At 31.6% G+C, this 26,823-nt stretch overlaps 1 protein-coding gene across 1 annotated transcript in view; it reads left to right on the top strand.

Annotated features, from left to right (window-relative positions):
- Positions 1-25,795, top strand: part of LOC145293908 (mitochondrial inner membrane protein OXA1L-like) — a 50,327-nt gene extending 24,532 nt beyond the window's left edge. Inside the window, exons 6-9 of the mRNA XM_080140713.1 lie at positions 15,330-15,494; positions 16,539-16,643; positions 18,211-18,373; positions 25,452-25,795. Of these exons, the coding sequence (XP_079996839.1) occupies positions 15,330-15,494; positions 16,539-16,643; positions 18,211-18,373; positions 25,452-25,591 (573 nt within the window). The 3' untranslated portion in view covers positions 25,592-25,795. The remainder of the gene's footprint in view (positions 1-15,329; positions 15,495-16,538; positions 16,644-18,210; positions 18,374-25,451) is intronic.
- Positions 25,796-26,823: the final 1,028 nt, after the last annotated feature.

The raw sequence follows: 26,823 nt of genomic DNA, 5'->3' as shown, positions 1-26,823 counted from the left end.
TTGTTAAGAGGGAGATGCATGCACAGGAATTTGATGGGTTGATTCTTTTTTGGGCCGAAATCATCAACCAACAACAATAATCTTTTTCGGTTATTATTATATATATATATATATATATATATATATATATATATATCTATTTGTGACCACCTGAAATGCCCCTTTTGGGATGGTATCATCACTGTAACCACATCCAATTTGATCAAGTAGTTTTTTTTTTACAGTGGAAAAACATGTTTTTATGACAGCATGTTGAAATCTGCCATCTTTTGAATTTTTTAACATGCCATGGAGAGATAACCCAATTTAAAGCGCCGACACTCCCTCCCTATCTTTAATTCTAGCTTTCCTTCTGTTATATCGTAGATTATATGAATAACAAGTCATTACTGGGGTTGTACAGAAAGGGTTTATTTAGGTAAAAAGGTACACACATTTCTAAGCGTCCATTGACAGCTTAGTACTAAATTCTGTCTCCCACGTGAGGAGAGTTTGCTTGTCTTTTTATAGACGTAGCAGTCCATTCATTTGAGGGGTGTTGGATCAGTCCATTATATCACCTTCCTCCCAAGCTAAATTCTTCCCTAGAATTTCGTTTCACCATTTTTTTCTTTTTTGACTTTGTCCAAAAAATTCAGTTCTTTTTCTTTCACTTCTTAAAATTTGCGTTTGCGAATTTTTGGATTTTGGAGAGTGACTTGTATTTTCAGTTACTGGTGCTTCCTTTTTTGGAGGCTCTATGTGAAAACTGTCATACAGTACTTCCATCGGTACTTCATTGTTTTTAACTATTTCAATATATCGGGGTCTGAGTTGGTTTATATGTTTTTTGTGGGAAAATGTCTGACCTTTTATAATGTAGACCATTCTTCCAATTCTTTTTGAGATTACGCCTTCTTCCCAAAAACTCTTCCCTGCCCGATAATTGTTGAAAAAAACTTTATCCCCGTCCTTGTATATCTTGTATCGTCCATTATCTTTTACACTTTTTTTTACTTTTTTACTCAGAATTAACCGGTTGAACACAGAGCGCACTTTTCTGGCAAACATTATTTCCGCTGGGGATAAATTTGCATTTGTATTCGGATTAGGCGTTATCCTGTACACTGCTAAAAATTTCTGAAGACTTTTTTCTTCCGTGTCGATGTTATCGTTCTTTTTTAACGCTCGTTTAAACGTATCGACAAATCTTTCAGCTTGTCCGTTAGATCGAGGGCTATAAGTTGGTGTTGTGACATGCTCTATGGCCAGTGACTCACAATAGATCTTAAATTCTTGACCTTTGAACATGGTGCCATTATCACTAACAATTGTTTTTGGTACGCCAAAACGCCCAAATACCTCGTCCAACGCCTTTATTGTGTTTGCCGCTGTAGGATGTTTGAATTTAAAAATTTCTGGCCATTTCGACATGCTATCTACTATTACCAGGTAATAATATCCTTTTAGAGGTCCTGCATAATCTATATGGATCCGCATCCATGGTATATCTGTTTTAGGCCAAGTTTGCGTCTTAATGGGCGGCGCTTTTGCTGCTAGTTAGCAACCCTTACATAATTTTATCATTTTTTCTATGTCCTGATCCATTCCAGGCCAGTACGTATATGCTCTCATTAGTGCTTTCATTCTGGAGATTCCAGGATGTCCCATGTGGAATTCTTTTAAAATTCTCTTCTGTAATACTTGAGGTATTACCACTCTATCTGCGTACATTAGAGTTTCATCACACTTTGAAAATGGAAAAACGGTTAATCCTTTCCTCTTCTTTTCTTTTTGTCTCACTTGTTTTTTTTATCTTGTTAATGTATTCATCTGTTCTTGCTGCTTTCTTTATTTTCTCAAGTGTTACCGGAAGTTCCCTAACAGTATTTATTAATATATCTGTTAGTTCATTTTCTTCTTTTAGTGCAGCTATAACAGTTTCTTCAAGTAATTCAGTTTTATTTGGGATCAAGCTGGACAACCCATCTGCGTGTGCAATTTTGCTGGATGCTAGGTGTTTCATTTTAAAATTGTAGTTTAACAGAATCATGCTCCATCTTTGTAACCTATTAGCCGTATGAGTAGGAACTCCTTTTTTAGAACCAAAAATCGATAACAAAGGTTTGTGGTCCGTTTCCAAGATAAAAAATCTTCCATGGATGAACCTATGAAATTTCCTCATGACGTATACAATTGCCAGACCTTCTTTTTCTATCTGACTATAATTTTTTTCTGCGGGTAGCAAAACCCTTGAGGCATGAATAATTGGTTTAGTCGATCCATCTTTGAGTCTGTGTAGTAGCACAGCACCTAAACCGTATTCGCTCGCATTTGCTGCTACAATTAATTCTTTTTTCGGACCGTAGTGAGCTAGTGCTAAATCCGATAACAGACATTTTTTAATCTTTAGGAATGCTTCATCACATTCTTTTGTCCAAAGCCATTTTTTCTTCTTTTTCAATAATTCGTTTAAAGGTGCTCTTAGTTCATGCATATTTGGGATATAAGAATTATAATAATTTGCTAGTCCCAAAAATGACTGTAGCTGCACTATATTTTCTGGTCTAGGCATGTTTTTGATTGCTTCAGTCCTATTAGGATTAGGTTTTCTACCATTTCGATCAATCACTTGTCCCAAATATTCAATTTTGTCCATCCCAAAATTACATTTTTCGAGAGCCACTTTCAATCCATAGTTTGATATTCTCTCGAATACTTTGCCAATGTGGATTTTATGCTCTTCCACATTTTTACTTCTTATAAGGATGTCATCTAGATAAGCCATAGCAAAATCCAAACCTGCTAGCACTGTATCCATAATTTGTTGGAACAAATTTGGGGCTACTTTTAAACCAAAAGGCAAACGTTTTAGTGAAAATAGTCCTTTATGGGTATTTAATGTCAGGTACTTAGCACAATCTTCCTGGACTTTTACTTGCCAATACGCTTCAGACAAATCAATTTTTGTAAAAATTTTTCCTCCGCTTAACTTCGAAAAAATTTCCTCTGGGGTAGGAAGCGGGTAGTTATGCTCCTTGAGACAATCATTTAGACCTGTCGAAAAGTCCGCGCATACCCTGATTTTATTATTTTTCTTCTTAACGTAAACCGTGGGTGAAGCCCATTCCGAGTAGTCCACTTTTTCTATTACTCCAATATTTTGAAGTCTCTTTAATTCTTTCTCTATAGTTTCTAATGCTGAATATGGAACCTTTCTTTTGGGTTTGAAAACTGGTTTAGCCTTGTCCTTTAGTTCAAATTTCACCTCCGTTTTCGTGCAGCAACCTAAACCTTCAGAGAATACCTCTTTAAAATCTTTTTTTAATTCGTCAATAAACTTTCCTGGTAGTTTAGACTTTTCTAAACTCGCCAGACTTACTTTATTGCAAAATGAGCTTATGGGTTTTTCCCATAAATTAAAAAGAATCATTAAGTCTATACCGAACAAATTAGAATTTTTCCCCGGTACGACATATAACTTGGTTCTCACAGCATTCTCCTTTAGAGACACATTGGTAAAAAATTCACCCTTAAATTTTAGTTTATTTCCAGACACACTTCTGGCAATTTTTTTTGTATTTTGTAACTTTGGAAACCCAATTTTCTTCCAAGTTACTTCGTCAATTATACTTATGTCGCTTCCCGTATCTAGAAGACAGTTCACATTACAGCCATTAATTTTAATTTTAATATATTTTCTTTTATCACACCTAGACTAATTTTTAGAACCAATGGTCTTTATTTCTGCTTTTCGGTATTTTCCTTTCCTGCATACCGTTGATTTATGGCCTTTTTTATTACATTTGTTACATATTTTGTATTTAAAGTAACAATCTTTAGTGAAGTGGTTTTTTCCCCCACATGTCTTACAGGATTTTTCGTGTGCACATTTCATCACCCTTTCCATTTTTTTTTCCATATTTTTTTCTTCAAAATTTTTTCCTTCGATGCTTGTATTGTCCTGCTTTAAATTTAGCAGTTTCTGACACTCTTCCGTAACTTTTTGTAACGTTATTTCTGTGTCTTGGTTCATAATGGATAATATCCTTGAACGAATATCCTTATCTTTAGAGGCTGTTAAACCTTGCACAAAGATTAGACTTTTAAACATATCCTCTTTGAGGTCTTTTAATTTAAAGGATTCACAATGAGCATTCACTTTCCCTGCATAAGTAATAAAATCTTCGTCCTCCTGCTTCGTGATATTTAAACATTTATAACGTGTATAGAATAGACTATCTCGTTCACTGAAAATGTTTGACAATATTTTTATTGTTTCACTAAAAGAAATCTCTTGAGGTTTCTTTGGCAGGATAAAATTTGTATACTTTGTATTTTCCTGAGATCCAAGTTTTTGAAGAAGAAGGATAATCTTCTCTTCGTATGTCCAAGACTGACATCTCTTAGCAAAAATATTTTCGTATCTCCGAAAATATGCCGGAAAAGTTAACCCATTTGTCGGCTCGTATACAAATTCGGATAAAGAATTTGCTATTCCTTCAGGCATGAAACGACAGTCTTTCTGCTGCGTTAAAATACTCTGTAGTATTTCGCTTTGCTTCAATTGATGTTGCTGAAGTAATTCCATTTGTTTTTGTTGTGCAAACAATGCCGATTGCATAGTTCTAGTGAATTCCGCTAATTGCTCCATGTTAAAAAAAATTTTTTTTACAAAACCACACAATTAAACAAAAGATTAACTCATATGTCCTATAAATTCAATGAATTACAAGCACAATGTCCTTCCGAAGAGAAAAAAAAAAAAAACACTTCCAGCCGAATAAAACTTGAAATGGACACTTTTTTTTTTTTTTTTTAAATTTCTTTTCAAAAAAATGTTCGCTTCAAAATGTCAATTTCTTTTTTTTTTTTTTGGACTGTAACCGACTGAAACACTTACTTTTTAAATGTTGGCTCTGTCGAAGTTTTTCCTTTTTTTTTTTCTTCTTCCTTCTTTGGATTTCTTTTGTTTTTTGTTTTCTGCTCGTTAATCCTCTTGTGTACTTATTCCTTCGCTTTGTTTTTTAGTGAGTTTCGTTCGAATTCTTCGTCGCCAGTTGTTATATCGTAGATTATATGAATAACAAGTCATTACTGGAGTTGTACAGAAAGGGTTTATTTAGGTAAAAAGGTACACACATTTCTAAGCGTCCATTGACCGCTTAGTACTAAATTCTGTCTCCCACGTGAGGAGAGTTTGCTTGTCTTTTTATAGACGTAACAGTCCATTCATTTGAGGGGTGTTGGATCAGTCCATTATATCACCTTCCTAAAAATCGAACCTTTTGCTTGGTATCATAACAAATTGTTTTTTCACCGTAAAAAAACAAAAAATACTTGATGAAATTAAGTGAAATTTTTTTTCAAAGAAGTTTGTTCCATAACAGATACATATATAACCTTTTTTCAATATTTTCATTTTTTAATGTTTTGATTAAACTGTACACGTACCATTTTATTTTCCATTAAAAGTGAGAATATGTGTGTGATAACACTTCTCAACCTATATACTCAATGTTTTGATATACAGACTTGAAATTTGAAATGTAGGTTATTCTGACATGTGGAAAACTTTTTAATCAGTTTTCATCCAGCTGCTAAGGGGTTAAAATTGAAAAATTGGTACTTGGGGGGGGGGTCATCGGATTTTTATTTGTTTTTCAACAGTCTCACGACTGCGTGTGCACGATCCTGAAACATCACAGTTTCCTTATATTAAGAATAAGTAGGTTTGAAAACACTTTTTAAAAATCGTGTGAAGCTCATCTAATGGTTATCATACTTGACTCTCTGTCTTTAGGTTTTGGTTTGATTTCAATCTCAGATCGAGTATTTTTTTTCTTTACTGACAAGAAGTGAACTGTTTGGAAAAACATAATACAATATAACTCCTATAATTTGAACATCCGCTTCATTCAAATTAGAGGATGCTGTTCAAGTTTGTGATAAAAAAATGTGCTGCAGTTAACTTTAATTTTCTAAAAATTAAGAAATAGTAAATGAAATTCATTTCTATATGATACTTCAAGTATATATTAAGTTGAGTTTACGATATATTGCAAGTAAGAATTGTTAAATGTTATTACCAGGAACAAACACATTGAAAATAAATTAAATCTACTCTTACTTGTTAGGTATTTATTACCTAAGTTATCAACTACAGAAATCATACATTTATGTAAAATACAGGTTTTTTAGTTATTCGTTGAATGAGTCTCATTGCAGTTTCTATTTTCATCGATTGAGCTCTCTGGCACTGCCATTGTGTTCCGTAAGCGATCACGAAAATCTACAATTTCTTGGTTCTGTAGCTTCTTTATGATTATATCTCTTCGGAGTGACATTGCTTGCAAAACATAGTTTGTCACTAAAGTAAGGACTTTTTTCTAGAAATTTTATAATCGTCTCCATAGACTTTTCTGCATCATCCCATGATATTGCTTCATCAGAGTGTTCTTGGTTATTTACATTAGGGTCAAGAGAATAGGAGTTGTCTTCAGGATATTGATCAGTAGTTTCTTCATCTTGTTGCACCCACATTTCAACATAATTTGCATTAAGTGATTTAAGAACAGCATGGTTAGTCGGTAACCGTTTGGTTTCAAGAATTTTTTCTAGACCAAATGAATTCTCTGATTCTTTCAGTTCAGAATCCTTTGGCGCTGGGCATAATTTACCCCATGCTTTTGTTAATGTGCTTGCTCGAACTTGTGAGAGAAAATATGACATCTTTGATAGCAAAATGGCGCTGAAAATCGCTTATACTCACGGTACTATTTATCATATTCATCATGAAATCATTTCTGTAGGAACATTTTAAGTTCCAAATAATCCCTTGATCTATAGGTTGGATGAGGGAAGTCACATTAGGTGGTAAGTAGCACACAAAAATATTCCCGCAAGATGACATTAGTTCTGACTCAAGAGGATGTGCTCTACAATTGTCCAACAGAAGCAAGCACTTTGAATCAGGTTTACCTAATTCAAGAAAACGCCTCTGGACAACTGGCACAAATTCTTGCAAAAAACATTTTTTAAACAACTGTTGATTTATCCATCCATTTCATGAAGAATAATAGGATACTGGCAAAATTTCATCATGACAAGTTTCAAGAAAAAATACACGATTAAACCCGGTTCTCCAACTTCCAACGTAGACCCCTACTACCATGTCTCCTTCTCCAACATCAGGGGTCTACGTTCTAACCTTCCAGAGGTTGAAACCCAATTACAGGAGACTAAACCAGACCTTTTATTTTTAAGTGAAACTGGCATTGGACAGGCTATTTCCCTAGATGAGTTTGCAATTACAGGATACTCTAACTTAACTTCTAAATCTGACCCCCAAGATCGCCATGGGCATGGAATATGTGCCTATATTAAAGATAGCTTTCCATGTGGGAGGGACATCTCCAGGGAAGATCCTAAATTACCCTATATGTGCTTCCGGGTTGCTTTAGCTCACACTACTGCATTTATATTTACTCTCTATCGCCCCCACAACAGCGGAGTTACTATCTTTCAAAGCATATCTGAGAAAATTGACCAAGTCCTTTCTACTTATCCTTCAGCTAACATTCACGTATGTGGAGACTTCAATGTTCACAACGTCGAATGGTTGACCCACTCAAACAAGACCGATGATGAGGGGAGGTTCTGTCATGATTTCTCCATTGCCTATGACCTCACTCAGATTGTTCAGGAACCTACCCGTGTGCCCGATAATGACGGCCAGTATGCGAGCCTACTAGACCTTTTTCTCACAACTTGCCCTGAACTATGTTCAGTTTCTGTTCTGTCGCCTCTTGGATCTTCCGACCACTCTGTTGTATCAATTAAGATAAAAATGAAATGTAATAAGTCCCCAGACGTACCACTTCATCGTACAGTATATCGATACACTAAGGCTGACTGGGATAGCTTCCGTACATTTATATCTGATCTACCTCTGCATTCCATGTTTAAAAAGGATGTGTCCTCTATAGTATTAGACCTAACTGAATGGTTAATTGTAGGTATTGACCATTTCATACCCTCTAAAAAGTTTCAGCAAAAACCTAACAGCCAGCCATGGTTCTCTCCAGAATGTGCTGCTGCCATTGCGCACAGAAATCACTTTTTCCACTGCTTCAAACGTAATAGATGTATGGAAACTAAAGCCGTTTTCAGGACTGCCAGCAACCATTGTAAGAAAGTAATAAGGAACGCAAGAGAGTTGTATGCTCAATCTGTTAAGTCCAAAGTAGCTGAGCAGCGGCTTGGTTCCCACCAGTTTTGGCAAATAGCAAACAGAATCCTGAACAGAAGCGTGTGCTCCATCCCAACTATTATCAATGGACCTGAGGTAATCTCGTCAGCATCAGACAAAGCCAAACTCTTTGTCAAGAACTTTGCAGCTAATTCTACCCTTTGCGACCAAGACCGCCAACCCCCAATATTTCCTCCTGTATCAGAAAACACGCTATGTGATATACGTATATCTGTACGTGATGTTGCCAAGCTAATCAAAAACCTTGATTCCAGTAAAGCAACTGGCCCTGATGGTATTCCAATTATAGTACTCAAAAAACTTCAACCTGAACTAGCGCCCATACTTACAAAACTGTTTAAACGTTGTCTTAAGGAGAATAGTTTCCCATCTCCCTGGAAAATCTCATCAGTATGCCCTGTATTTAAGAATTCAGGTGATCGCTCATCCCCCTCTCAGTACAGGCCAATAAGTCTCCTGTGCGTCATGAGTAAGTTGCTAGAATCTGTGTTAAATACAGAAGTAATCAAACATCTCAACAAAAATAACCTTCTTAGTGACACTCAATATGGTTTCCGTTCTGCTAGATCTACAGCAGATGTCCTTACAGTTATATCGCATAGGATTAGCAAATCTCTCGACGGTGGCAATCTTTCTAGGGCAATTGCTCTTGACATATCTAAAGCCTTTGATAGGGTATGGCATAAAGGTTTACTTCATAAGATCGCTAGCTATGGTATAGCTGGAAAAGTCTTCTCAATTATTAAATCATTTCTTTCTGATAGGTTCATAAGAGTAGTAGTTGAGGGGCAAAAATCAGAAGCTCACAGTATTAATGCCGGTGTCCCTCAGGGATCCATCCTGGGCCCAACTCTTTTCCTGATCTACATTAATGATCTTCCAAATCATATCCTTACATCATTTGTAGACATTTATGCTGACGACACTACCATTTATGGTACCACATCTAAGACAGTAAACGAGCAAGTACTCTCCAATTCTCTCTCCTCTGATCTTGAGCATGTAGTACAATGGGGAAAGGAGTGGCTGGTTACTTTTAATGCATCTAAAACCAAGCTTCTCTCTTTACATCATCAACATTTTAATCCACATTTGTCATCAATTGAAATGAATGGCTCTCGTCTTCAGGAGGCCTCAAGTTTTGACAAGCTTCTGGGCTTGACCATTACTCCTGATCTTAAATGGAACACGTATATCAAATCTGTTGCCAAGGCCGCTGGAAAAATGGTGGGATCTTTCTATCGATCCAGTAGATATCTCACTGCTGATGCTATTCTCTATCTATATAAGAGCCAGGTACGTCCAAGGATGGAATACTGTTGCCACATCTGGGCAGGAGCTGCTAGAAAGGACTTGTCCTGCCTTGATAGAGTTCAAAATAGACTTCGTAGCCTCATAGGAGATGTCCTTTTCTCCTCCTTACAACCTCTATCTCACAGAAGAGATGTTGCGAGTTTGTCTCTGATGTATCGTTATTTTCATGGAAAGTGTTCAACTGAGCTTCAATCTATGGTCCCCCCTCGCCAAACTTTCACAAGAAACACTCGTCTAGCTGTAAACACTATCAATAATTTCCCCCACTCTTTATCTGTGCCTAAACCTAAACATAGATTCCATGAACAAAGCTTCTTTCTTAGAACTGCACGCCTGTGGAATTGTCTTCCGTTTTCCTGCTTTCCGGCTGACTACAATATGGTTGTGTTCAGGTCTAGGGTAAATAAGTTCTTGATGAGCCGTTCCATATAAGTTATTAAATTTACCAAATTTTCATTACTAATGATTACTATATTGACCAACTTCTACTGTGCACTCTTTAACCCTTATCCTTGAGTGGCCTCTGGGCCTTGATAATGTGGTGATGCCTTTGTAAAAAAAAAAAAAAAAAAAAAAAAAGCGAAACTTCTATCAATGCTCAGGGACACTTTGATTTGCCGATGACAAGAAGCTTAATTTTATGAGTTCCAGAAGCATTAGCGCATACCATCACTTATAGTCTTTCTTTATTTAATTTTAATCCTTTTATTTTCTGCTTCTCGGATCCAACTAATGTTTTTGTAGGTAAGCACTTCCAATTTATGCCACTTTCATCAGCGTTGTAAACACCCTCTGGTGTTAAACCATAATCGGCAATTATTGTCTTGAATTTGTCACAATAATTTGATGCTGCGTGTGTATCAGCAGACCGTTGTTCGCCTGACATTGTTAATTGTCTTATGCCATTATACCATATATCTCTTAAAGCTCCTGAGCCAGCCTTCACTGGTTTTCATATCTTCTGCGATATTCAACTCTTCCTTAAGAGATTTTGCTTTAGCAATTAACATGGGCCCAGATATTGCTACACCTTCATTCCGTTTTGCTACAAACCACTCATGCAATATTCGATCTAATTCAACTTGCTTTGGTCTGTGAAGAGTCCTTCTTTTGACATGTCTTTTATTTGGAGAAAAAGGAGCAGCCTTCAATATTTCCTCCTTTTTCTTTTTGATGTAAAACAGTGTACTTCTTCCAATCTTATAATCTCTCAATATAATGCTATTTTCAACTCCAGCATCTATAGCGTTTCTATAATTTGACATTTTTCGAATAAAGTCAGTGTCACTTGTTTTCTTTTAGAGTTGCAAGCCATTGTGATGGGTTGTATTACACTATTTTAAATATAGCAAACTGAAAAAAAAAAAAATTACAGTTAGTGTAAATTAATTATCAATAGCTAATCTACATTAATTACATAGTACCAATATTAACATTTCTGCGCAATATCTGACTAAACCATGTAAACAGTTTTACTGCAACTCCGCATCAAATATGCTAATAAAATTTCAATGATGAAACAGTTCAAGTTTAGAGAAAGTCCAGGTTTAGAAGAAGTCCAAATGAGAGGAAGTCCAACTTCAGAGGAAGTTCAAATTAAAGGAGTTTTACTGTACTTGCATGCACTTGTCTTAGTTTCTGTATGAATCAAAATATAATATTTATGCATATTTTGCGATTGCTAGTTCTGAGGATCAATGGGAAGGTTGTTCTTGGCAGCATGCTCTCTGGTGATTGTGCAGACCGATCCTCGACGTGCACACTCTGCAGCACCCAGGTTATGGGATTCCCTGGAAAGTGGGGGTCGTTGGCAAATGACGCTTTCCTCCTACCTTTGTCCTCTGCGCCCTTTTGTAAAAGGAGGAAAACGTCATATATACATACAGAACTTTTGTTTATAAGCACAATGTATAAACAAACTTATAAACAATATAAAAAAAGCATTTAAATAAAAAATATATTGTGCACAGATAGTATCACATAATTTGATAAAGGTATTTAAACAAACGAAAAGAAATATTTGATTTTATTACCAAAGATATGTTGAAATATTTGATTTTATTACCAAAGATGTGTTGAAATATTTGATTTTATTACCAAAGATGTGTTGAAATATTTGATTTTATTACCAAAGATGTGTTGAAATATTTGATTTTATTACCAAAGATATGTCGAAATATTTGATTTTATTACCAAAGATATGTTGAAATATTTGATTTTATTACCAAAGATATGTTGAAATATTTGATTTTATTACCAAAGATGTGTTGAAATATTTGATTTTATTACCAAAGATGTGTTGAAATATTTGATTTTATTACCAAAGATGTGTTGAAATATTTGATTTTATTACCAAAGATATGTTAAAATATTTGATTTTATTACCAAAGATGTGTTGAAATATTTGATTTTATTACCAAAGATATGTCGAAATATTTGATTTTATTACCAAAGATATGTCGAAATATTTGATTTTATTACCAAAGATATGTCGAAATATTTGATTTTATTACCAAAGATATGTCGAAATGTTTGATTTTATTACCAAAGATATGTCGAAATATTTGATTTTATTACCTAAGATATGTCGAAATATTTGATTTTATTACCAAAGATGTGTTGAAATATTTGATTTTATTACCAAAGATATGTCGAAATATTTGATTTTATTACCAAAGATATGTCGAAATATTTGATTTTATTACCAAAGATATGTCGAAATATTTGATTTTATTACCTAAGATATGTCGAAATATTTGATTTTATTACCAAAGATATGTCGAAATATTTGATTTTATTACCAAAGATATGTCGAAATGTTTGATTTTATTACCAAAGATATGTCGAAATGTTTGAGTTTATTACCTAATATATGTCGAAATATTTGATTTTATTACCTAAGATATGTCGAAATATTTGATTTTATTACCTAAGATATGTCGAAATATTTGATTTTATTACCTAAGATATGTCGAAATATTTGATTTTATTACCAAAGATATGTCGAAATATTTGATTTTATTACCAAAGATATGTCGAAATATTTGATTTTATTACCTAAGATATGTCGAAATATTTGATTTTATTACCAAAGATATGTCGAAATATTTGATTTTATTACCAAAGATGTGTTGAAATATTTGATTTTATTACCAAAGATATGTCGAAATATTTGATTTTATTACCAAAGATATGTCGAAATATTTGATTTTATTACCAAAGATATGTCGAAATATTTGATTTTATTACCAAAGATATGTCGAAATATTTGATTTTATTACCAAAGATATGTCGAAATATTTGATTTTATTACCAAAGATATGTCGAAATATTTGATTTTATTACCAAAGATATGTCGAAATATTTGATTTTATTACCAATGATATGTCGAAATATTTGATTTTATTACCAAAGATATGTCGAAATATTTGATTTTATTACCAAAGATATGTCGAAATATTTGATTTTATTACCTAAGATATGTCGAAATATTTGATTTTATTACCAAAGATATGTCGAAATATTTGATTTTATTACCAAAGATATGTCGAAATGTTTGATTTTATTACCAAAGATATGTCGAAATGTTTGAGTTTATTACCTAATATATGTCGAAATATTTGATTTTATTACCTAAGATATGTCGAAATATTTGATTTTATTACCTAAGATATGTCGAAATATTTGATTTTATTACCTAAGATATGTCGAAATATTTGATTTTATTACCAAAGATATGTCGAAATATTTGATTTTATTACCAAAGATATGTCGAAATATTTGATTTTATTACCTAAGATATGTCGAAATATTTGATTTTATTACCAAAGATATGTCGAAATATTTGATTTTATTACCAAAGATGTGTTGAAATATTTGATTTTATTACCAAAGATATGTCGAAATATTTGATTTTATTACCAAAGATATGTCGAAATATTTGATTTTATTACCAAAGATATGTCGAAATATTTGATTTTATTACCAAAGATATGTCGAAATATTTGATTTTATTACCAAAGATATGTCGAAATATTTGATTTTATTACCAAAGATATGTCGAAATATTTGATTTTATTACCAAAGATATGTCGAAATATTTGATTTTATTACCAAAGATATGTCGAAATATTTGATTTTATTACCAAAGATATGTCGAAATATTTGATTTTATTACCAAAGATATGTCGAAATGTTTGATTTTATTACCAAAGATATGTCGAAATATTTGATTTTATTACCTAAGATATGTCGAAATATTTGATTTTATTACCAAAGATATGTCGAAATATTTGATTTTATTACCAAAGATATGTCGAAATATTTGATTTTATTACCAAAGATATGTCGAAATATTTGATTTTATTACCAAAGATATGTCGAAATATTTGATTTTATTACCAAAGATATGTCGAAATATTTGATTTTATTACCAAAGATATGTCGAAATATTTGATTTTATTACCAAAGATATGTCGAAATATTTGATTTTATTACCAAAGATATGTCGAAATATTTGATTTTATTACCAAAGATATGTCGAAATATTTGATTTTATTACCAAAGATATGTCGAAATATTTGATTTTATTACCAAAGATATGTCGAAATATTTGATTTTATTACCAAAGATATGTCGAAATATTTGATTTTATTACCAAAGATATGTCGAAATATTTGATTTTATTACCAAAGATATGTCGAAATATTTGATTTTATTACCAAAGATATGTCGAAATATTTGATTTTATTACCAAAGATATGTCGAAATGTTTGATTTTATTACCAAAGATATGTCGAAATATTTGATTTTATTACCTAAGATATGTCGAAATATTTGATTTTATTACCAAAGATATGTCGAAATATTTGATTTTATTACCAAAGATATGTCGAAATATTTGATTTTATTACCAAAGATATGTCGAAATATTTGATTTTATTACCAAAGATATGTCGAAATATTTGATTTTATTACCAAAGATATGTCGAAATATTTGATTTTATTACCTAATATATGTCGAAATATTTGATTTTATTACCAAAGATATGTCGAAATATTTGATTTTATTACCAAAGATATGTCGAAATATTTGATTTTATTACCAAAGATATGTCGAAATATTTGATTTTATTACCAAAGATATGTCGAAATATTTGATTTTATTACCAAAGATATGTCGAAATATTTGATTTTATTACCAAAGATATGTCAAAATGTTTGATTTTTTACTATAAAAATCTCCAACCATTTGATCTAAATTTAGTTTTAATATATCTTTTTTTTTCTTCGTGTGTTTGTAAAAATTAAATACATTTTCCTGGTTTTTCTAAAACCAACCTTTAATTATCCTTGTGACTTATTACAAACACTTAGAGTTAGTTTTACTTATAAAATCCTTTTAGGTCTAGAAGGCCTTAATAAGTTATAATCTTGCTTTTCCAGCTCTCCTGAATATTAGCCCAGTCTAATTCCTAAACAAGCTGTAATAATGGCATATATACTTTAAATGCTTTATATTTTATATTCATGACTTTTCACATTATTTTTTCTTTTTCGTACCTTCTTTCCATACTTCTTCTTTTTCGTACACACACTTTATTTTTCTAAAACATTTACGTATTTAAATCTCTATTTTATTGTCTATGCCTATGTTTTCATTAGTATCTTTTTTATGGTATTCTTTTTGAAGAATTTTCTTCTGTCTTTGTTAACCTATTAATATCTTGTCACACGTTTATTTCCGTTTTCTTTTGCTGACCAGATGCCTGTGTTTCTTTCTGTATTTATTGGCTTACGAAGCATGGCTAATCTACCCGTCGAAAGTATGACCGCCGGTGGCATCTTTTGGTTCACTGATCTCACTATTCCTGACCCATATTATGCACTTCCTGTACTCACGGCGTCAACTTTGTTAGCCACTATTGAGGTAGGATTCCTTTTTTTTTCACAATAAATTCTTGCCTGCATTATTTAACCTAGCTCTACCAATCTGGTGTTGCTTGGGAGTGTTTTTAATTTTTTGTCACTGTTGCAAGTGGGCCATTTTCTCTTTTCATTTTCTTTCTTTGCAAATATTATTTAAAAAAAGAAAAGTCGATTTTCGGTTACATTTAAGGAGCTTGTTTACGTTGGTGATCTTTAAAGCCGACACATTTCAGGTGAAAACATTATGATGTACTTACATGTTATTGCAAAATTAGTGTAAATACCAAAAACTACAAAAAATGATCGAATAGAAAAATAATTACAAGTAAAAATAAAAATCAGCGCATGTTTTGATATGGAAGAGTTGTGCGACCAATTCAGTATGACGAACAAGGGAGATAACTCTTGACTTAAATTAAGAGTCTGCCATCTTTAAACACAATATCTGAGGATGTAATTGTGTCTGATTTATCAGTGATGCCGATAAGACAAAATGGTGTGAGAAAGTCCAGAAAATCCGGGACACATCCACCATAAACTGAACAATTCACATCTGATGCAATTGTTCTTTTTTTTTTTTTTCATTATTTTAAAAACATGCAAAGAAGATGGAAATTCATAGTGATACATAATAGGATAGATTTCTGAAGTCGTATGTGGAAAACATTCAAACCGCTCAAGAACAGGAATAAGGCGGTCACAAGTTGCCATGAGTAGATCAGGCTACACTATTGACTCGATTATTTGCAAATGTGGAGAGGAGTGTCATGTGATGCAACACTGCATTATTTGCACTCTATTGCAACTTGAAAACTCTTGCAAAGTACAGTAATAATGCAATGCACTGCGCAAAATGTGGGGAAACTGTTGCATGACCACATGTTTTAAAAAACGTAAAGAAGATGGCTGATCATATTAGTCCATAATAGATTTCTGAAGTCGTATAAAAGTGAATATCTATTTAAAACAAAATCTGTAAATAATAAAGTTACGTTTTTAATTATTCTTTAACTGTAAATAACAATACTAACTCTCTCTTTTTCAGTTGGGAGTGGATGGTGTAAAGACAGGTACAATGACTCACACAATGAAATGGGTGTTTCGGGCGATGCCTATTATTCTGTTACCGATTATCTCTGGATTTCCTTCTGTAAGTCTAATCCTATTTGTTTTTCTCTTTTGAGCTGAAAGTAACAGATTTTTTTTTGTATTTCTTTCCATGAGAAAAGCATATTATCTTTGAAATCACGTAATTCAAAATAATTTATTTTAAGATCACTTTCTCATTTTCCAAATGACATAATTTCCAAAATTAGAGAAGCACTGATAATGATGTTATCGCAGTTGTCAAATTGAGCTTCATAAAGTACTACAGGTTAACGAGTTTTTTAATTACATTTTCACCATGCGTGCATAAACCATTATACACAGGTGTCACTGTTGTGAATCCAGATTCTTATTTGTTTGTAGATACTATGACGAGACACAGGCATTTAGTCTTTAATAAAGGTTTATTTAAAAAAGAGAAAAGTGGTCAATGACAGATGACTTTTGTATGTGTGGTGAGAGAGAGAGAAAGACAGCTAGCTTGTCCCACTATACCAAGTGATGCCGTGCATGCACAACACCCTCTATTGGTGATGGCATCCTGGGCACATCTTTCCTGCTTGAAATCTGACCAACCAAGAGACAGATTTCTGTGCCAAGAATTCACTTGTCGGTGCATGTATATAAACATAAACCCAGGTTTATGATTGTCTTTTTTATACAATGAGTCGGACGCCAATGTTTAGATTTTATTAAAGTGGTCTTTCAAGTAAAAGAACAGTTAACATCAGAGGAATGTGTTGCTTTAGTACATGTGAAAGAGACAGACAACTCTTTCAGTTTTTTTGCCTAGAAACAATGTGTAGTATCTGTTCTGATGCTACACATATTCTGTTCTATCCTCAGTCAGTGGAGGAGAATTACTTCTAGACTGAGGCAATTTTTACTTATGTTCCAATCCAGAGTGCCCCTTTTTATGGTATCTGGATTTTCCCCACATTAAAAAAAACTGACCTTGTATCTAACTATACAAGTAGGTATTTATTTGCTTCCCCATGAAAGCAAGTTAGACACAAGGTCGTTTTTAATGTGAGGGAGAACCAACTCCCCCACAAAAGGGGGCACTCTGGCAGTATCCAAAAAAAAAAATAGTAATTGTCTCAGTATGAAGGGTATCCCCTACATTGACCAAAGACCAATAAACTTAAGTGACGCATCAGAAGATACTACACTCTAATCCTGGCCCCAAAACTAAATACAATACCTGTGCCGATGCCAGGTAAGTAAATAGGAGCTCTTTCCGCCATTAAGTGATAGCGTATTGGAACGGCTCCCTTATTTGAAGTATTGTTGGGCAAGAGATACAAAATTTGTTTAAACAAGATCTGCATAATTTCTGTAACATGTTCATTTATACTCAGAAAACAAAACCAAACAATAATAATTGCACCTCTTTTTCTAAAAAAAGGAAAAAAAGAAAGGTATCTTTCATCAAAACAAAATTACAAGTTTAATTCAGATTCTGCAAGGCAGCGTTCTGGGTAAAGGGAGGCCACTCTATTTTACTAAGGTTTTATCAAGGGAGATAATTAAGATTTAAAGGCTGTTAAACTGTAGTTTACAACCCTTTAAATTTTTTTCTAATATTTTTCTGATTCTTTTTGTTTCAGGCCATGTTATGCTACTGGTTTACCTCTAACGCTTTCTCCTTAGTACAAGTCTTGTTTCTCAAGATTCCAATCATTCGTGACACCCTGAAAATTCCACAGATCATCAAACATGATCCCAAAATGATGCCGAAAAAGAAAGGGTTTGTGGAAGGATTTAAAGAAAGTAAGTAAAACATAAAATTGTGGAAGATAAAAAAGTTTTGGATAATGTTATCTTTAGCAATGTATTGTCGTTTTTGTTCCTATTTGCTTGCCAATATACGAGGGTGGAGTTAGACGCAAGGTCGGTTATTAATATGAAGAAAATCCATCTCTCAAAAGGGATACTCTGGATTGGAACAAAAGTAAAGATTGGCTCAGTTTAGAAGGACTTCACCATTGCTGACTGAGAACAGGATAGATTAAGTAACATCAGAACAGATACTACAGTTCTCAGCCAAAATGAAAAATATCGTTTTTGTTAAATGTTTATTTTTAGAGGCTTTGTTACATGTACATCCGAAATATTTTTTGTCGTCGATCAGTCATGCTTACGTTGACCATTTTCATCACGAAATGTGCATCTTAAATTAATGCATCACAAGACTGGATCAATTCTTGTTTCCCCATAAACTTCATGAGCTTTTAATATGTTTAATAAAACTTAAATTGTAAATCTCTTTGCATCCCCATTTAATAAATCTATAGATGTTATATATACCTTTACTGATGTGTATATAAAAGTCTCTGTATCCTGTTGAATTTCTCATTACAGTTGCTGCCCCCATTATCATTGTGAGCCCATGCTAATTTTCGTCTGTTGATACAAAATTATTCGGACATCAATGTTCAGTCTATAATAGGTTTATTCAAAAGACAAAGTTGTAAAACTTTGCATGCGTCAGAGATAGAGAGGGCGGGAGATAAATAAGATAGATGGATTTCACGACATCATCCACCCGACACGTGCTGTCCACATTTTAACTTAATTTTAAAAAATTATTTTTTTCTAAATAACTTACGCTCTATCTTTAATGTCAACATGAAAAAAAAAAAAAAAAAAGAAAAAAAATGGCAAGAAATACACAATCCAAATAAAAAAAAATATTTAGAGAAGAAAAATAGTTGATAAAAACAAGGGCGATAATTCTATTAATTTATGCAAAAGTTATCGCCCCTTATAAACCGTTAATGAAAACATGTCAATAACTGAAAATCGGGTTCATTTTCGTAATATACTATTACGCAAAATGTCTTTCCCTGTTAAAATCTTGCCGGCTAAGGAAATGAGGGGTCTAATCGGAAATTATAAACTCTCTGAATGGTCCTTCTAGACTGAGCGATTTTATTTTATCTCCTAACCAGAGTATCCCTAAATAAGGTTAACTTACAGCAAACGGATGCAGTTATAAACCGATGGGATTAAGGTTTCTATTTCTATTTACCAAGAATTATTTTACATTTGTTCTTATTACGTATCACCTTTATTCTTTCTGCATGAATGCCTGTGTGTTTCTTTGTTATTTTTGCTCTCTTGTGTATAGATGCCTCATCTCATCTCTTTAAGTTTTCTACTCTTTGAATCTTTCTTTTTTCCCCTCTCACATTTTATTTTCAGCTAACAGGTTTTTATCTTTAATTTTTGATAAATATTTTGAATTCAACTATAGAATTATAATAACTTGTTTTAAATAATTTTCACATCATTTTTAATGGAAAATAAAATGGTACGTGTACAGTTTAATCAAGACATTAAAAAATGAAAATATTGAAAAAAGGTTATATATATATCCGTTAAGGAACGAACTTTTCCGAAAAAAAATTTCACTTAATTTCCTCAATTTTTTTTTTTTTTTTTTTTTGGTGAAAAAAAAATTTGTTATGATACCGAGCAAAAGGTTTGATTTTTAGGAAGGAAAGCTAGTATTAAAGATGGGGAGGGAATGTCGGCGCTTTAAATTGGGTTATCTCTCCATGGCATGTTAAAAAATTCAAAGATGGCAGATTTCAACATGCGGTCATAAAAACGTGTTTTTCCACTGTAAAAAAAAAAAAACTACTTGATCAAATTAAGTGAAAGTTTTTTTTGAGATCTTCAGTCCAAAACGGATATGTACAATATAACCTTTTTTTAATATTTTCATTTATTAATGTCTTGATTAAACTGTACAAGTACCAATAAAATAAACTCTGGAAATATTTGATAAAGTTGGTTGGATGATCGTATTTTACTAACAGGAATCCGATTCTCAGTTATTTTCAGTTTCTTTAAAGGATCTTACATTGACAGAGTTATTGCCCTTATTAGTTACATCGATGAGTTGCTCCTCTTGAAAGATAATATGTAATTCGTATTATGTAGGTACACGCAATTTAATGGCAGAGACTGATAGGGGGGGGGACATAGTTTTAAAAGACGGCTTATCATATTTTTTCTCGGTTTCTGATTGCTTTTTAATTGTATTTGAAAGATTAAAGCCTAAAGTTAATCTCTAAAAGGAAAAAAAAAATTTTTTTTACAAAAGTTATAATGAAAAATGTTTTCATGCCAATATTGCAAACTGACGAGTTTAGCTAAATTTTGGAGTTAAATAAATTCATTGTAAAAATCCCTTGAAAGATAAGTACTAGTTTTTTTTTTTAGGAATATTTCAAAGATAATTAGTAAAGTTTTAAGATAATGAATTAAATTTTAAAAACAATAACTTTTTGTACAAAAAATAGCTTTATGAACCTCCAAAAGCAAAAGCTTTGCACAATCAAAACAAACGAAAGTGCGTCCTGTATAAGTTCTACAGAAGTCCAAAATGTCAGAAAGTCAATTTTATTTCAAAATTTATAGAAAAATTGAAACATTATTATACTATTATTTATAAAAATATTATACTATTATTTCTTTATTTCTACAGATTATAAAAATATTAATTTAGGTAATCTTATTTGTTGTAATAAAAAGGAAGAATATTTGTTTACGTTTTTTACACGGTGACTCAATTTATTCTCAAACATGTAACGATGAATTAATCCTTTTAAAATAAAGTAAAAGTGCATTTGAAGTATTAAAAAAAAAGTTAAATAAAATTACACCGGCAATTTATTAATTGAAAAAAATAAACAAAACCAATTTATTAATAATTAAAACGAATATGACGGGCATGATTTTGAAAGTCGACTTATCATAATTTTTTAATAGGTTTCTGATTGCTTTTTGATTGTGTTTGAAAGATTAAAGCCTAAAGTTAATCTCTGAAGTTAAAATGAAAAATGTTTTCATGGTGTTGGCTGAAAATTAAGCTAAATTTGGAAGTGAAATAAATTCATTGTAAAAATTCTTTAAAAGATAAATATTAGATTTTTCGGATTATTTCGAAGATAATTAGTAAAGTAAACTCTTAAGATATTGAATTAAATAAAAAACACACACACAAAAATTTTTTTTTTGTTGCAATATTTTGGGCTTGTAATGGGGTATGATCTCACACAGTCGGACGATTCTATTTACAAACGATTCTGCTAGGAACTGACAAATCGAATTAATTCACGTTCTGCTACCAACCAATCAGAAACCAGAATTGCTTCATAAATATTAAACCTTTTCTGGAAGAATTTCACATGTTTTTTTTTTCTTCCCCGTCTCGACAAGGTAAGAATATTTTGCTCTGTGGAACTGTCTACTGTAAACAAGTCACCTCTCAAAACTTGTTTAGAACAACGAACCATCTGAAACTGTTCTGTCTACTGCAAAGCAGTCACCTCTCAAGACTTGTTTAAAACAACAAACCATCTGAAACTTTTATGAAACTAAACATAGTTTACACTTCTAGAAGTATCATAACCATAGACAAAGTGCAAAATGTCAGAATATTTTAAAATTTATAGAGGAATTGAAATATTACTATACCTTAATTTCTGTATTTTTGAAAATTATAAAAAAAATATTCATTAATTTAGTTCTATTTGTTGTAATAAAAAGTAGTTATTTAATTAGAATATTGATTTACTTTTTTACATGACTCGATTTATTCTCAAATGTGTGGTAACGATAAATTAATCCTTTTAAATTAAAGTAAAAGTGCATTTTAAGTATGAAAAAAGTCAATTAACATCACTGATGACACTGACAATTTATTCATTGAAAAAAAAAATAAGCAAAAACAATTTATTAATAATTAAAAAGAATATGAGAGATAGGATGCAAATCCTGTTTATTTCCTTTTTGTTTTTTGTTACAGTTTTGCTCATCCATATTTGTCTAAATTAATCGTTATTAAAAATAATACCTTTTTCTTTTTAATTATTTTTTTCTTAGTGATCTTGAATTTCAATTTTTTCGTTTTTTTTTTTTTTATTTAAAGGATTCTTAAAAATTTCTTATGTTTGCACCATCATGCCTACCAGAAAAATATAATATTACATTTGAAATTTTTGTGGAAATTGTTATCATTAAAATTACAAGAAATATTTATTTCAATTATATTTTTGTGAAAATATTAAATAAACAATGCTTAATTCAATGATAATATCGATAGTTTGAGAAATTAATTTTTCAAGTTATATTGGTTTCATTAGCACGGACTTTAGGTTTTTTTTTTCGTAATGTTCCTGAAATATAAAAAAATGTTTTTTTAATTCTTAATTCTTTTTTATATTTTTATATTTGATATATTTATTTTTAATTCTTAATTCTTTTTTATATTTTTATATTTGATATATTTATTTTTAATTCTTAATTCTTTTTTATTTTGTAATTTTCCTGAAATAATAATAATAAAAAAAATTAAAGCATCTACAATGCTTTATTTTTATAAAAAGCAAGCGCAGAAGTTCACACATCTTTTTTTTAATACTTAAAACTTTAACTTTACAAAAATGTTTTTTGTCTACTAAAAATAATATATTTTGACTAAAATTTAAAAAAGATAATGAATTCATTATGTTCTGTGATGGTTAATTAATAAATACTGAAAATTTCATTAAAATTGGCTGATTTCCTGAATTTTGCTGAATTTTTAAATGAAGGGAAGGGGTCAAAAGGGTTCAGCCATTCATTTTGCACGTATCTAGTATTATGTATTTCTTACCATAATTGTATGTTAACAAGAAAGTGTATAATTTATTGGTCCCACAAAGGAGGGATTGGACCTAGTAATTCACCCCCCGTTCGTCTGTTTGCAGTTTTCTTAATAATCAATCTTTAGATTTTTTTGAAATTTTGCACAAACAGTAGTCATGATGAATGTAAACTTTTGCCAGAACAGATTTTCCATAATAATTTTGGTTACCCCCGCAGAGGCCATTGTAGGGGTAAAATTACCCCAAACCGTTCATCTGTTTGCACTTTTCTCAATAACCTTGTCTTCGATTTTTTTTTTTGCACGAATATTAGTCATGGTGAAAGTAAATTTTTCACTTGTGGAGAGGGACCCTGCATGCTCGGCTTGCTTATTAGAAAAAATAATTTTGTGAAATAAAGTTGAAATGTTGAGCCGTTTTAAATTCCTGAATATTGATATTTTCATGTAAATCCTGTCACAGTGAGAGAAGAAAGAAATCTTTCAATTCTATATATACACATACCTTAGCGAATACATACGCCATCTGGTTGCATATTTTTACAAGCCTAGAAATGATGAACGAATGTATACTACACTGAAAGATTGTATTATGATGAATAAACACTACTGTCCACCACAAAAGAGGAATTAATACGGATGATATCATGATAATAGAACACATAGTATCATCGACTGTTTACTGGAGGAGGTAATGATTGGAGAATGATATGACAACAGAACATGCTATACTACCCATGCAGAATAGAGGAGGTAATACCTTGGAGGATTCCTCTTAAAAGGATAAGATGACGTCTGTTAGTATTCACTACCTCCAGCCACCAAAGATGGATGCTATACTTAGAAGGATTACTTCATAAACAATAGAATATATATATATATATGATTCACTTCTAAACTAATTAATTGAGCATAATTACTAAATTAAAGAGTAGGTAATATGGTCTATAATTAGATCAGTTTTATGCAAAGAGAGTAAAGGGAGGAAGTGAGGTGGAGGCTCTCTGTGAAAATTCAGATGCTCCTGAGTTTTGAGAAATCTTTACTATACGTATTAGACATCAATTAATATTTCTCCACTTTTAATATTTAAAAAAAAAAAAAACAACACACACATACACACGCACACACACACTATAATTAATAAATATGGTTAATCTTAACATTTTAATCCAATCCTTGGAAATGCATTAATAAACTGTTTTATATATTTGGATTAGCAATACAATTTATAGGTTTGCAATAGTGATGGATCATAAAGATTTTGATGGTAAAAATAAAACAAAACGTTAACAAAAAGTTAAAATGTGATAATAATTTGTCCATATCCAATCGAAAATATTTTTCAAAAATTTTTACAAGAAAATGTCAATTTATTATTTTATTGACTTTTGAATGAAGTGAGAAAAAACGGGCTAAATAAGAAAATTGGCTTTGAGACAATTGTAAAAGGACTTTTGCTATGATTTTCTAAGCTTAAATATATTTTGATACAAATTCAAATTTTGTATCAAAATCTATAAGAAAAACCCTATCAGTGCAGATGATAAATAAATCTGCAGTAAAGTCTTAAGACTTAGCATTTATTTTTGCTATAAGACTCTATCACAAAGAATATTGAGCCCTTTGTGTTTGTAAAATCTGATTTTCTGTCGTTTTGATTTTGAGAAGTTATGTGAGTTTCAGTTCCTGAGTTTGGATGTTTTGTACTGAAGAGCTCAATGGACAGTAATAATCAAGTGTAGAGATTCCGGTTTGTGTGGACAATGGAAAAATTTATACGTATAATTTGAAGATTTCTGAAAATCAAATAATGTTTTATGATTTTTTATTAAATGAATAACATCATTTTTAAATTATATTTTTTAAAAACTTTCAGTGGTATAGTTTTCAAAAAAAACTTTTTTTTTCTTCATCTTTTCGGTGGCATCAATTGTCAGGGGAATGCCCTTCGATGAAAAAAATAGAGCAAAGTATATGTCTGATGTTGAGGATTGCTATAAAGTCTGAATTTGATGTGTTTGCATGGTTGGCACAAATTTTGGATAGAAGATGTGTCCAAACTTCTATTATTATTATTATTATTATTGAGTGTGTTTGTTTGTTATTATATTAATGCTCTTGCAAGCAATTTTGTTTGAACATACATTTCCTTTTATTTTAAAAAGTTTAATCAATTTTTCATTCTAGGTTGGAACAATGCAAAAGTGGCTTCTGAAATGGAACAAAGACAGAAAGTTGATTCACTGAAATTCAAAGAGGCTGGTCTTGGCCCAATTACAAAGACATATGCAACAAACCCGAAAGCCATGCTTGCCAAAAAGAAATAATTCTACGGAATTCTTTGTATGAACGAGCGAAAAAGAGAGAGGGAGGTTAAGAGAAAAATGTAAAAAGTGCAAAAAATGACCAAACTTGGACATTTTGAGATTCTGAATGAATGTGCAAAACAGGTTGGATGGTTTTGTTTGTCAGTTGGTTTGATCTGGCATCAAATGATGGAAATATTGTAATATAGCAACTCTTAAAACTTCTGATGTTGTTTTCTTGTTATTATTATGACATCTTCTTCTGCGGATTCCCCCATCGCTCTAGACACGTAAAAAAAAAAAAAAAGTATGAATTACCCTGTTTCCTTCCCATTTACATCATTCTTAAAAATATGGAATGCTTGAAAGCCAAATTGTTTTTAAGATACCATACCAAAGCGACATTAACCATAGATGAGTTAAACTGAAAGAGAAAATTTTATGGGAATACTAAATTCATAAGCAATCCCTAGTCATTTGTATATTCCTGTCAAGGGCGATGACGTAGGTTTTTGCAGGAAATGTTGACGTCTTCCTACATACAGCACCTGGTATTCCCGATTGGTCAGTACCAGATGGGTGACCAAACTCAATGTTGCTTAACTGCCATATGTGATTAGGCCGTTATCCAAGATGCCGAATGTATTTAAGGATAGATTTATTTCCACACAGCAATGTTTTTTTTTTTTTTTTTTTACTGACAATCGTTTTGAAGGATTAAAATTTTGGATTCTTCTCCAAAATCCCCTCCCCCCTGAAAAAACAATAAGAAAAAATCTGTATGATGTATGTATCTGTGACAGAAAGGAAATATCATACATTAAATCTTTTAAATTGACCAAATAATGTTATTTTTAAAAAAGAAAATCAAATTTTATGATTTAACTATGAGTGACAATCTCTTGATGCCATCTGGAGAAGTCTGAAGGAACAAGGGAGAGAACTCCAAATAATTCCAAACTTTTGAGATTTTAAAAAACCAGAGAGAGCATTGGACCCCCCCTTCCCCCTCAAAATTCGCTTAAAAATGATTTTCTTTAAAAAAAATAAAACTAATACTTGATCAGTTTGTGATTGTGGGTTTTAGTATATGTTCTTTATATGTTCTTTCTGTTACCAGTACATATGTCAGACAGATTTTTCTTTATTTTTTTTTCATATGGGAAGGAGGGAGTTTTGGACAGGTGTCAAATATTGTTTTATAATTTTATTTAAATTTTCCTTCAGCATGAATCGCCTACATATTAGGACCA

This window comes from Euprymna scolopes, chromosome 15 (genome assembly GCF_053919585.1).
Source record: "Euprymna scolopes isolate OS-2025 chromosome 15, ASM5391958v1, whole genome shotgun sequence".
Classification (NCBI taxonomy): Eukaryota; Metazoa; Mollusca; class Cephalopoda; order Sepiida; family Sepiolidae; genus Euprymna; species Euprymna scolopes.
The sequence above is the reverse complement of the archived record's forward strand: the minus strand, read 5'-3'. Positions and strand labels throughout refer to the sequence as shown.